Genomic DNA, 14,181 nt, shown 5'->3' with positions numbered 1-14,181 from the left:
TACCACAGAGGAGGTTTGTTGTTTGCTGAGAAGTTCTCAAAAGACAACTGACATTTTAATTACGTGCTCGCCAGCCCGTAACGTATATATCTTTGATCTCGCGTAATTGTCGCGGACAGGCATAAAAAGTAAAAGTGGGAAGGGGGGGAGGCCCGTGTTTCCATAGCAACCCACGGCCCCAGCACTTTGTGGGAATTATCTGCATACTCGACACATGTCTTTGACCAATTGGATTTCTGTTAAAGGTCAGTGAATTAATGTTCACCGTGTCACACAATCACACTGACTCTGCACTAACCTTCACTGCCAGCGCAGCATTAGCGCGTCCAAGGCCGACTCCCTCCGAGACGTTATCCGTGCGCATCTCCATATTCTCCTCCTCTTACAATCCCTGAAAAGCAGGTCGGCGGGTATCGGGTGTGCTAATGGATTTGTCACTGCTCTGCCAGGTACTTCCCCATGGGCCACCCGGTGTCAGTGCACCTCTACTTCCAGTCGGACCAGTTCCAGGGCTACCTGGTGAAGCACCACGCCACCAACCTGGCAACCAGCAAGCTGGAGACCATGGAGACCTGGGTGGCACCCAAGAAGAACTTCAAGCTCACCGCCCCTCCCACCAGCACATTCAGCAGGTTGCAGTTCGCAGAGGTGAGTCGGCATTCGTATTAAAAACAAAAACAAAAATTTTTATTTGCATCGAAGTCATTTGTTTTGTACGAGTCTCAAAAGAATCAGTCAGAAAACCACACAGGAAAAACACGGTTCAGAGGCGTATAATTAGAGGTGAGATATACAGCTCATTGCCATGGTGACCTCAGATTCATTGCTTTTGCGATGGCAGGACTCATGGCAGCGCGTCTCCACACAATTAAACCGGCGTCTGTAATGGCCTTGTAAAATGTAAATTGATTGAATTCATCCAAGTTTACAGGGATGAGCGCTCCATGTGCTGCTTATTTGTTGTTTCCTAATAGAACGTCTTCTCACCTTCACACTGGAATGCTTCCCTTGATTGTCTTGTTATGTTAATCTGTGTTTCTGTTTACCACATCGCCTGTTTATGATACAGCCGCTCGGCTGCGATGTGACAACCTCAAACTGTCTTTTTAAAAGGGACAAAAATAACTGTCTGAATCTAAATTGACCTTTTTTTCTCCACTTTGCTGGACACAGAAATGTCAACAAAAAAAATGGTTTTGTTTGTTTGCTTTGTTTGTGCCTGTGGACAACACTCCCACACCTGGACGCACCTTGACCCCGCTCGACCTTTTCCAGCGGTTCCAGAGCGAACACAAAGGGATCCAGACACTCGGCCGCCATGCGGCTCCCCCTCACTAAGCCCTGTTTGTGTGTCTAGCCTGTGAAACCGTGAGTGACAGAGAAGTGATGTGAGCTGTGGCTTTTATCTGGATGCTCAGCCTGAGAAAGCATTGGCTGTCTGGCACTGTGCAGTGGCTGTCAGTCAGTCAGTGTGTCCGTCTGTCATTCAAAACGCCAGCAGAAACAGCTTAAATAAGACGGTGCGGCGTGGCAGCAGCGGCTCTGTGCTTTTTGTCAACTTAGCAGATATGAACCATTATACTAAAGCCGTACGCTGGAGTTTGCTAGATAAACCATATGGTTGGCTTAACAATGCCTTCCCTGTCCTCTCGTAGACATAAAGAGAGACAGATACGTCTTTCTTTTCGCTCCCCTGTCGCTGCCTTTATAGGCCTTTTTACAGCATGATTTAGTGGAGGAACACTTAAAGCCCACGCAGTTAAAATTAGTATTTCACCTCAAGTCAAACTTGACATTGAGAAGTATATCACGCTCTTCTGGATAAACCTTACACAGTAGAATGACTGATGGTTTTAGTCCTCAATGTACCACAGTGTATATTTACATTCATATCATGGTGGATGAAAAAATAACAGCAGAAACATGTAATTCAATAAAAACAACTCCACAAACTATAGCCTCAAAAATTACAAAATAGTTAAATTAACAATTATTAAAGAGAATTAAATACAAACCGTACAATTGGTCTTTTGTATTTATACAATATAATATAGACCAAAAAAAATCATATCGTATGTAAACCCTCAAGCCAGATTCAACATGAGATATTTTCATAAAGCCCCAAAGTGTTTAGGATTTCTTGTAAATTTAAGCCCGTTCGTATAAATTTTGACAACTATAACAGCATAAAACAACATACTGTAAACATGATACACCAAAATATGTCCTTATGAACCTTTCAGGGAGGTTGAGTCCAGATAAGAGGTACATCAATCTGTTTTTGTAGACAGATTTCTTATTTTATCTGCAAGAAGAAAGTTGTTGAAATACATTTTCATAACAACTAAATGTCGTTATGCTTTGCTTTGAAAAAAAAAGTAATTTTCTCTTTTGTGCCCTGCATGGTTATACGACCAAACACAAACGTACTAAAAAACAAACTTTGTGGTGTGAATATAACAGATTAATTCAATTCAATTCAATTTTATTCATATAGAGCCAAATTACACTCAATCACAACGTTATGGAGAGAAACAAAACCATCCAACAACTCCCAGATGGAAGAAAACTGTAGACAGAACCAGATTCAGAGGAGGGCGGCCTCAGATGGTTGGGGAGAGCAGAGAGAGAAAAGAGCAGCAATGAGATGCAACAAACGGTTACCACTGGGTTGGTTGGTCGGTCGGTCAGTCGGTCGGTCGGTCGGTCGGTCGGTCGGTCGGTTGGTGGGGCACTTGTAGAAACTTGCACCTCCGGAGTCAGAGATACCTGCAAAAAAAAAGGTGCAAGCAAAGCCTTAAACAAACAGACGTTTGGGTAACTGAGTTCCTAGTTTGCCTTGAAACACCACCGTCAAGTCTGTAAACTATACATGAAGCAGTTAGCTTAGCTTCAAACTGTCTGGAGAAATAGCTTCAACAAGTAACGTCCCGTCCGTCTTGGCAACAAAAACCACAATGTGTTAATTTGTGAATTTGTGAGCTTTACGCTGTTAGCTTTGACAGAGCCAGACTGGCTTTTTCCTTTCTTTGTGCCAAGCTAAGCTAAGCTAGCCAGCTGCTGGCTTTTCTAACGCACAGACCTGAATGTGGTACGAATCTTCTTCTCAAACTCTGGGCAAGAAAGTGAATTTCCTAAAATATCAAACCTTATTTTTAAGTCTGTTTTGCAGCGTCACACGGCTTTATAAAGGAACATCCACTGTGCATCTTTATTAGCATTCATCCGTCCAACTCGTTGTGCCTCAGTAATGTAATCGGTGCCCCCGGGGAGTCCTCCGGTGCCGCTGGTACACACCTGTGTTTGATTACCCCGCCAATAAGTGCCACTAATAAGCCTCTGAATGGAGCCCCGAGGGACGTCGGTGCCCTATCGGCTGTAAGCAGGGCCAGATGTAGAGTAGGACTGTCCGTGCCCTTGCCTGATCAGACCGACCTGCTTTATTTAATGGAAGTGTCAGACTGTAGGCGCCGACACGCCGGTGACGCAGAGAAAGAAGTTGTGTAGGGTCGCCGGGTCACAGAGAAGAAATGGAATCGAGCTGGATTACGAGATGGGAGTGTTTTATGTTTTCTATTAAGTCGGGCGCGCTAGTGAGCAGAGGATGAAACAAGTAATACGGGTAATAGATATGAATGATGGGGCCTATGTGGAGAAAAGTAATGAGAATGAAATGTATAATGTACGAGTCGTTATGGGATCAGGAAATTCTCCTTCCGTCGGTCAACAACAGACGATAAATGAGGGTTAAATCTGGAAAATAGCTGTTGGTGATTGCTGGTAATAATTGGTTTGAGTTAGTGGAAAGTTAAAGTGCCAAACCTGCAAATGGAGTTATTGACAAAAGTGGATAGAGTCTCGATGATTTTGCCAGATCAGCATTAGTCCCGTGCTCTTTCTAAGGATGGCTATAAGCGAGTGAAGGTCAGAAGCCTTCGACTCGGTGAGCGTCCGTAAGGCTTGATTGGGTATTGGTCTTGAGCCAAAGCTTAAGGGGCAGAAGCAGCAAGGGACAGGTTGAGAGCGGAGGTCATCGTAAGCTACAGGCTGAAGCTGAAACGGGCCAGAAGTTAATCCCCGTTTGACCTACTTCCATACTGGAAGAAAGAGTTCCTCGCTACTGGTGGCTTCATCTGTTATCTGCAGGTGTACCTTGAATTTAAATCACCGAGAGAGCAGCGCTTAGTCACGGCAAATAGTTACAGCGATATTTATAGCGATAAACTTTATGAATGTTGTTCAAATGTGCCGGCAAAACTTTGAGCTGTTGTGAAAACAATTCCATATGCGTCATTTGTAGAAGCAGAAGGAGACCTGGCTCTGTGCATAAATAGCAAACATGTCAATATCTACGAGGGTGGATCAATAGGCTCAGAAACAGACTCAAACGCTTTTGTGAGCAGCGGTTCGGATGCATCGGCAATCTTTTACGCACCTGAAACCTGAGCGGAGAGCGCATCAAAGAATGTGACGAATTATCGGAGAACAGAAAGAAGTTACAAGGAGCCGAAATCCTGCGATCGGGAGCAACGACGGTGCTGAGGAGCAGGAAAGTTGTGCTTTTTCAACGTGCTACGAATATCAGGACAACACAGGAGAACTCAGTGTTGACAGTCAGACCCTGGGGGAAGAATTCATGGGGCTCAGCCCCCCCGAATGTCATGGTTTTGGACTGTGATGTCCCGCCCCTCAGGAGGAGCGAATGTCAATCAAAACACGACTGGAGGCTCGTTGCTTCATTGCCACAAGCTTCCTGAAGCATTTTCAGTTTGATGTGCGCCTTCTGGTCACGTCCATGAACACATCGTTGTGTATTTGAGCATTGGATTGAACTGGTTATGAACGAGTTATATTCAGACTCTCAGAACGAGGGGACCAATTTATGAAAATATGGAGACCATTCCTGGACCATATTAACATAAACCAGAGAATAAATGGATTCTGTTTATATGATAAAAAAAAATTTTTTTTAAAAATGTAAATCCCAAGGTAAAACATGTAACTAATGTGCCATAGAAACGTCCGTAACTCGGGTGCTGATTTTGATCAAAGAAAGACATTTGCAGCACTTCTTCATCAGGGTGAAACCTTCCTCCTGCTCTGTGCACATCGTTCGTGCGCAACAGGAGCAGTTTCTGAACACGTTTTTATTTGGGGAAGAAATTGGCTTCTTCTGTGGAAACCAGGGTAGTGACTGAGTTTTGGTCATTTGGCAGGCAGCCAGACAAACCAGTTGCTTGTACACCTTATTAACCTGCGTGTACACACCACATGTGTGTTGGTGCGTGATGAAGAGTAGCTGCCAACTCATCTGGCCTCAAACTGCTTGAAAAACTTGGAACTTGGACTGCAGCAGCAGCAGCTGGGCATAATTTATGCTGCGCTTAGTTGATGCTCGTTGCCGAATAAACTACGGGAAGGAACCAGAAGCACGTCCCGAGAGGGTTCCCTCCAACCCTCACTGTCAGAATCTCCCTTTCACAAATATTAAGTTGGCTCTCCGTGAGGAACACGTTGCAATTCCTCTGTCGATACTCCCTTCATTTGGTTCTCGGGCTTAGATGGAGAGTGCTGCCAATCAATCGCGGGGTGTACTGTGTGCCGGCCTTGAATAAAATAATGAGCTCGAGAGGTGCCGGATACGAGAGTTGATTCGTAATTTGAAGAGAAAGGAGCCGAGGTCCGAGAAGCCGAACGGCAGAGGTCAGTCCAATAATTAAGAGGAAATGCGAGGTGTCTTTAATGGACGGGCCGAGACGTTTACGTACGTACGGTGTCTATTTATACTGCACAATCGCAATTTCAGTTCTCAGAGGATGCAACACAGAGTCAGTTCCAGGCAGCCATTGATCGTCCGGCCGGGTGAAGCCGTGTTAATCAGCCGCCGCTGTAAGGTTGAGCGCCTCCTGCCGCCGCCGTCCCTCTCACATTTCTGCAAACACCCCGAGACATCTTTTACTGTCAGTGTGTGTGTGTGTGTGTGTGTGTGTGTGTGTGTGTGTGTGTGTGTGTGTGTGTGTGTGTGTGTGTGTGTGTGTGTGTGTGTGTGATGCCTCCCTCTGTATCACCCCGTCTCCCTCATCAATCTCCGTGTCTCTCATCTTGCAGTTCTGAGATCTCTTCTCTACAGTTACAGTCTCGACCACAACGAACACATTAAAGCCAATTAGCTGCTCTCGTGTCCTCTTCCTGTTGTTGGGATTTGTTCTCCCTCCTTCTGTTCTCTCTTTTCTTTTTCTTTTTTTTTTACTTCATTCTAATGAACAAATCTTTGTAGAGAGATTATTATTATCAAATCTTAAGTGAAAAAGACACAATCTGTGTATTGTGGAAGTTCGCTATATAAACTTACAGGATGTGATCATCTTCAAGTGGCTCGTTGTTCCCCCGGTGGTCTTCCAGTGAGTTTCAGGCTGGCAGCTCCTTCCATGTTGTGCAGCCAGAGACTCTGTTATTTATCATAATTCACCAAAGATATATTTGACTTCCTGGTACTATCTGTTACATTTTTATTTATCACAAAATTGTCACAGAGAATGCATCTTTTCTTCCGTCTTTGTGGAGGCATTGAGAGCTCATTTTCACGGCGCTCTCCTCCCCAGACTCCCCACTTTCTTCTCCTGTCAAAAGGCTGCGGTCGCTGAGTCTGCATATAATCAGCGTCGTCCTCTGTTGCTGTTTTTTTTTTCTCACCGATGTCAGGTTGTAATCTTCTCCTCTGTAGTTTCTGTTGAAGACAAATACCGTTCACGCTACTGTTCATTTGCCTCCTCTCTCCCTTTCTCTTCCCATCACTATGAAGTGTGTTCAGAGAGCAAACAGGGATGCATTTGATCTCCAGCTGCTTGGGGATATGGTCGGGGTGGAAGTCATACGCCTTCCTCCGCCTGCCTCTCGCATTCCTTGTTGAGGAAACACACCAGCAGCTGTGGACAAATATACTGAAAAGTGCAGAGCGACACAGTCAGGCCTGTCAGCCGCTGCATATTCTAACATTATATAACGTCTGTGCTGGAGTGAGGTGCCGTTTGATGAAAAATGCATGCTGGTGATAAGTCCCCATGATAATTTAGAGCAGATATTGGTTATATATGGTTAAATGGTAACGCATGCAGAGTGTGTTATTTATTCATGATCACGCTGCACTATATGCAGTTGGAGTAAATTTATGTATCATCATCTCCTGTGCTTTTTTTCTGTTGTTTATCTCCCTCGTCTCTGTTCTTACCTCATTCTGTCACTCACTCTCCTCTTCCCTCTTGTTTATTTTTTGTATTTTTTTTATCAGATCGGCACCGAGAGAGAGAGAGAGAGAGAGAGAGAGAGAGAGAGAGAGAGAGAGAGAGAGAGAGAGAGAGAGAGAGAGAGAGAGAGAGAGAGAGAGAGAGAGAGAGAGAGAGAGAGAGAGAGAGAGAGAGAGAGAGAGAGAGAGAGAGAGAGAGAGAGAGAGAGAGAGAGAGAGAGAGAGAGAGAGAGAGAGAGAGAGAGAGAGAGAGAGAGAGAGAGAGAGAGAGAGAGAGAGAGAGAGAGAGAGAGAGAGAGAGAGAGAGAGAGAGAGAGAGAGAGAGAGAGAGTGGGACGCCAAAGAACGCATGTTCAGAAACTTCGGCGGACTGATGGGTCCCATGAGCGAGACGGTGGGCATGCAGAAGTGGAGCAAAGGGCCCAACGTCACGGTCACCGTGGTGTGGATCGACCCCACCAACGTCATCGCTGCCACCTACGACATCCTGATCGACGCCAGCGCCGAGTTCACCCACTACCGCCCGCCGCTCAACCAGCCCCTGCGGCCCGGCGTGTGGAGCGTCCGCATCCTGCATCACTGGAGCCCGGTGGCCGAGATGCACTTCCTGATCTCCCCGCTGGCGTACAGCAAGCACCAGCCCATACGACAAGGTGAGGAAGAGACGGATGTGTCCTCACATTTATCAGCACTTCCCTTTTTTGTTGTTTTTTTATCCTGAGCGTAACACAAAATTACTATTGATTGTGCTATTTGTACAAATAGTCCTTGTTAAACTTGCTGTGCTGTTACTCAGATGATCATCCGTCAAGAAAGTACCTCCGGTGTTTTTCTAATTGCCAGACGTTTCTCTGCACGAGGTTGAGCGAGAGCTCCGAACTGCATTTTCTTTGCGGACCTTCAAAGTGCAGTTTAATCCAGCAGATGAATTCTCATAATATTGAGTTTTTGTTGTCAGTGTGTCACAGGAAGTTTTCAGGCTGTATTTCATGGGTTTTGTATCATTAAGTGTTGCCAGTGGTGGAAAGTACATTTAGAGCGGCGGTTTCACTCATTCAGTTTTCTTACATTAGTGCTGTTTGACAGGAATTCTACATTGAGTTTACAACATTGTGTCCCAGACTAATGACTAATGCTGCATTCACTGTGAAGTAATGATTGCTGAGTCAGGTGTTCCAAAATGTCTGCAGACACACACACACACACACACACACACACACACACACACACACACACACACACACACACACACACACAGCCTTGTATTTGCAGTGTTGCCCTTTCTAATCAAGCCTGTGGGCCTCGGCAGACCCTGGTTATTTGTCATCAAGTCACCTCTAATAACCCGGCGAGCTGCTCATACATACTAAACAGAGTGTTAAACATCGGCGCACTTAGCCCTCCAAAAACAATGACACAATTAAATCAATCAGTCGCCATGGATACGGGGCAGGACGGCATTGTTCTAATCCGTGAGCGGCCAGCTGGCCCTGAAAGTCACATGATAGCTGAGACGTCGGCGTAATCACGTCTCTGCGTGTGATAATCTCACTGAGCCGTTTAAACGAGTAAAGTTGCAGCTCCCATCTTTAACCTGAGTCTCGGTGGGAGGGGGGGGGGGGTTGTGATGCGACGGTTCAATATCAATCACTGCTTTCTTGTTGTTTAAGTTAGTTTGCGTTATGCAATTATGTTCTGCCGTCCTATCAATGGATGGATGGGGGAAAAAAACGATCCTCAACTTGAAGAGATGAATGAAAAATACAAGTATACAGAAGTAGAAAGTCCTGGTGCCTGCAGCAACCTTTCTGGCTTGGTATGACTGACATTATTCAGTATTATTATTCATATGTGCGGTCTCGTGCCAAAAAAAAAACTAACTTTCTTTTATTAATTTTTGCTCGTTGAATCCAAAATATGTTTTCAGGATTTCTCTATGAGAGTCTTTTTGTTCCAGTTTACTCACATGGATGTTGAAGAGCAGCAAATACTGGCAGAAATCACATCAACACATATTTGTGAGTAACAACAGCCTTATTTATGAATAATGAATATAACCCCTTAAAGGCCATACCTGATAATACATTCTAAAATGAGTTTGGAAGTCGGCGTGAAAAGCACTTGAACATTCACCGATTTCAGTTTGTGGGACCAAACAAAAAAAGGAAAAGTTCGAATTTTGCTGGTTCGCGTAAATTACTGCCAAGTCTGGCACCTGGTTTCCCTCCTACATGCTGCGCCAGTAAAACTTTATGATGTAGCCTTCCACGTGGATTGGCAGCAACACACACACACACACACACACACACACACACACACACACACACACACACACACACACACACACACACACACACACACACACACATCCTGCAATAACTTTTTTTTTTAAACACAAACACAAAAACTGGACACAGACGCATGACTTCACAGCGAACAGCACGACTCTCCGCCCGTCGGTTGGACATCGGCATTTCTGGCGGAGCATCTCGTGTCTTTCTGCCACCAGCTTGTGAAAAGCGCTGACGTCTCCTGACATGTGGGTGACGGGGGGCGGGGGGGTTTGTTCCGCGGCCACGCTTAGAGGGGGATGGCTAGCACCCCCGGTTAGAGGACCGGTGAGGAATTTAAAGAGAAGAGGGCTTCAAGGAGAAGTCGTCTCTGTTTGCCAACTTCCTTCAAGGCTCGGCCGTCACGGGAAGAAGGAATGAGGACACGTCTTGAATATTTCTGACTGTTTCCAAAAAGTCTGTGTTGCAGTGACTCGACACACCACATCAAAGAGGAGGGTTGAGCGAGGCCACTTGCACAAATCAATCCAAGCAAATTAGCAACCAATTTAAACTTGTGAGATGATAAGAAGGGAAAGCGCGCTCACTGCTTTGATATTGCTTCCCTCCGTGATCCCGCCCTACAATCTCTGACCGCTGATTATCCACTCACTGTCTTTCTCCGTTCTCTCTTCCCTCCTGCCCACATCTCTCCAGAGGACACTTTGAAGCTCCACAACGGGCCGGCGAAGAACAGCTACATGGAGCAGAGTTTCCACGGCCTCAACCCGGTGCTCAACATCCCCGTCAGCCTGGGCTACGTGGAGCAGGCCAAGAGGAACGCCGCCCTGACCGGCTCGGAGCTCGAGCGCTGGCTGGACGGCCTGGTGGGCGAGCTGTGGGAGGCGGCCGACGTCTGCGCCGTGGGGCCCACCGCCTGCCCCGTCATGCAGGCCTGCCTCAAGAACCCGTGGAGCTCCCTGAGCCCGGACCCCAAATCCCAGCTGGGAGCGCCGCGCGCCGACGGCCGCATCAGGTAGCAGCGAGGCCTCCAGCTGGACGGGAGGCTCTAACACTGTTTGTTTTTATTTATTGGAGGGAGGGGCGAGTGCTCTGTCTCTGTCTCGGGAGGAGAAGGAAACAAACGAGAGATTGGATTCTTATTTTGGGACGTTGGCGAGGGTGTCGGGACAGAAAAGGCGAAGGAATGATGTCCTGATCCTCCCACCGGGTTCCTTCTTTTAGGGGATTGTGCTGGCTTTGCTATTTCAGTTTCTCTGTATTTATTTTCCTTCTCACGGCTGAGTTCTACTGTGATCAAGCGTTGCAATTTCCGAGCATTTATTTTGCTGCTGAATGAATTCTGTAGTCAGCTTTTAACATCCTGCTCGCGGCGCCGTGGTCGTGTGAGTGTGGACCGTCGACACCGACCCGGTTCCGCTGCGATAAGGCCTTAGTTGCAAGACGTACGCGAGGAGTTAGCCAGGTACTGAAATAAATGTGCCTCCTTAACTTTTATGTCCACATCAACAACATGAGACGATATCCGAGTATTCAAAAACCCCCAAACTGTTAAGAAAGATTATTTTGATACGACTCAAATAAAAGTACTATTAAAAGCAAATTTCACATTTATGAAGAAACTTTAAACTACTTATGTTTTGTTAAAGCCAATTACTTCAGACCTCTGATTTCTAGATAGGTCACTGAACAGGGCTGGGTACCAAACTTCAATACATTTACAGCATCGATAAATGAATAAATAAAAACTTCATTGCGATCTAGTTTAAAAAAAATAAAAATAAAAAGGCAAATTTTGAAACCTCGGTTACATCGACACGCTTCAACTTTAAAACGCAGAACTTTTGCTCCATCGAGTCAGTTACGTGCAGCGTTTACTTCACCTACCGTGCACGGTATCTACCGACAGCATGTGAGGCGTTTAGGGACCATCGGTAAATTGTAGCGAAGTTTAGCAGTAGCTTCCTTGTGAGGTGTTTAGGGAACGTTGGTAAATTGTAGCAAAATCTAACAATATCTTCTTTGTGAGGTGTAAATTCTTGCATCTGGCGATAACGTGCATGTGAGGCGTTTAGGGGACATCTGTTCATTTTAGTTGGTATCAAAAAGGCATCGGTACCAGAGATTTTTGTACCCAGCCCTCTCAGTGACGTTTGGAAATTCAAGACTTCCTTCAGTTCAGTGCCTGATCGGGTTGTAGCTCAACCAACAACCTGCAGAAGTCACATTTCATTTCTATAAAAAAAAATTAAAAAAAGAGGAATTAAAATACAAAGGCCTTCTCAGAGTAATTGAACAACTGGAAAATAAATGTAATAGAAATTCCATGTAGATGTTTTACTGTTAGAAATTCCTTATTTCATAGATGCTTCTTTTGTGGTTGTTCTAGGATTTTAAGATTTAACATTCACATAGTGTAGATTTCTTTAATAACATCCAGATGTTGCAACAGGCGGAGGACAAAGAAAGAACTGTTTTGTCCGTCTTGGTCTTTTTTTTTCTTTTTTTTTTTACCGACCTGCCTCAAACTTGAAACAAAATTATCTCAAGCTGACCTTAAACTTTTTGTCCTTGTTTTATTTGTTTTAATTCCTGTCATTTCAACGACACTCTATGTTGTACATAATTATACAAAAAGTCTCAAATTGTGTGAATGACGGGAGGTGAGTCCATGAGTCGCTATTTATTTATAAGTTTATATTAATACTGATATTTTTAGTCAGTGACTAAATAACTGCGACGCTGCCTTGGCAGCATGATAAATATTTTTTTGTAAAAGAAAGCTGCCTTTATTTACAAAGGCCAACACCCCAAACTTATTCTGTACCTTTTTATTGGCCCGCACCCGTGTGTTAGTCCGTGTTGTCCTGTCTGAATAGATCTTCTTGTCTCGGTTTCTTACATGGCTGTTTGCCAAGTGCATCACAGGAAAAAAAAAAAAAAAAAAAATACCACCCTGACCTGCGAGGTCAGAGGTCAGCTTCCTAACAACCTCACCAAACAGAGAAGGTGAACAAAAAACAGTCTTCACGAGCGAACACACTGGACGAACGTCTGGACCGAAGGAGAAACTTTCTGCCGTTTCACGGTTCCCGTCAGTTTCAGAAGGAGATGAGTGGCAGAGACATTCATGCTGTGACAACGATGTACAATTTCAAGTGAATATTATAATGTATCTCGAATGCAAAACGCATAACTTATTAGTTTGGCACCTTTTCAACTCTATTTACATTCAAAGTCCTTTTTCTGCCATCAAGACAATCTGTGAACATTTGAGACGAGTTCATTTCACTGAGGGGAAACGCTGCATCGCAACACGTCCTGAACAAGAGCTGCGGTCACATATTTGTTTTACCTTGAAATAAGTTCATCTGAAGCCAATTAGGTTTTCAATCTGTGATTGTCAACATTGTTTAGTCATCACGAGAGCCAAACGAGTGTTTTTGCTCCGGCCAATTAGGAGACATTACCGTTCATTAATGTCAAGTTCACCTTGCCGCTCTGTCAGACGTGTGTTGGAATCGCTATCTCTTTAAAATCGACGCTGTTTCCTGGGTTAAGGTCGTAAAAAGATGACTTTGTTTTTCCACTGGCCGGCTTCTGCTGCCCTTCTTCTAACTTCTAGTGCCACCGTGCTCTCAACAATTACAGTACATATTACGATGTAAGCTCAATGACAGTTTTGGAAAAAGGTGAATTAATTAAATGTAACTAAATGTGAAAGTCCTATTTTGTAACAAAAACATTAACAAATGAAGAAGATGTACATAAGTATTTTGTATTGAAATATTGTCTAAAAGGTATCGTACGTGTAAATACAGATGTGGTGAAATGACATAAAGAGTTTTTTTGACGTGTCGATATCTGGGCACAAAGAGTGAATTGATGGTGTTTATTGATCAAAGTACATAACCTGTTTCAGTGTTTTTGGACAGCTGTGACAACGACCTTGTCCTATCTGCCTCTCAGAGAAAAATCACATGCCAGATTGTTGTTGTTCTTGCTGGAATGTATTGTTGAGCAACTGTTGCACAAATTTCTCTGACTGACGTTTCCCCTGGTGTTTCTTTGTGGGGAGGCTCTGTGTGCCTTAGCTGACTTTTAGAACCTTCTCTGTCCATTATAAAACAAAAAAATCCTTATTTTGTTATTTGTTTTGACCTCATGTGAAGAATACCATGAGTCTGTCAAGTGATTCATCGGTACCGCAACACCAAAATGATGTCTGCTGTTGTATATATCATCAGGCCTTCTGTCGTTATCAGCTTTTATTTTTTCATCTCCTGCGAGGGATTTGTTTTGTTGTACTTGACTGGCTTGTTTTACTTTTCTCTGACTGCTTTTTGGAAATAAAATTCTATGGAAAAACAGCTGAAGTGGGTCTGTGCTGCAGCTGATAACAAAACATTGAAATATATTTCCACTTTTACTGTGTTGTTCCTTATTGAACGCACGTAGCTTTGTAGCTATCATTACAATTTTGTGGATATTAATATTAAGTATAAAGTGTAATTAGAGGATAGGCTCCAGCCCCCCGTGACCCTGTTCAGGATAAAGCAGGTAGAGATAATGGATGGATGTAATTAGAGGAAGGGAATTTGTTAAAACTTACATCAGAACACCACATGCCTAAAAAAAAAGGGATTT

General features: G+C 44.4%; 1 protein-coding gene across 1 annotated transcript in view; it reads left to right on the top strand.

Moving 5' to 3' along the window:
* The window catches only part of xylt1 (xylosyltransferase I), a 75,667-nt gene extending 61,757 nt beyond the window's left edge, over positions 1-13,910 (top strand). The window contains exons 9-11 of the mRNA XM_069704959.1: positions 450-648; positions 7,563-7,896; positions 10,231-13,910. Of these exons, the coding sequence (XP_069561060.1) occupies positions 450-648; positions 7,563-7,896; positions 10,231-10,553 (856 nt within the window). The 3' untranslated portion in view covers positions 10,554-13,910. The remainder of the gene's footprint in view (positions 1-449; positions 649-7,562; positions 7,897-10,230) is intronic.
* The last annotated feature ends 271 nt before the right edge of the window (positions 13,911-14,181 follow it).

This window comes from Brachyistius frenatus, unplaced genomic scaffold (genome assembly GCF_029030835.1).
Source record: "Brachyistius frenatus isolate BFR_SWC_R1_liver_20210118 unplaced genomic scaffold, ASM2903083v1 Contig_53, whole genome shotgun sequence".
Classification (NCBI taxonomy): domain Eukaryota; kingdom Metazoa; phylum Chordata; class Actinopteri; family Embiotocidae; genus Brachyistius; species Brachyistius frenatus.
This window is presented reverse-complemented; position numbering and strand designations above follow the sequence as displayed.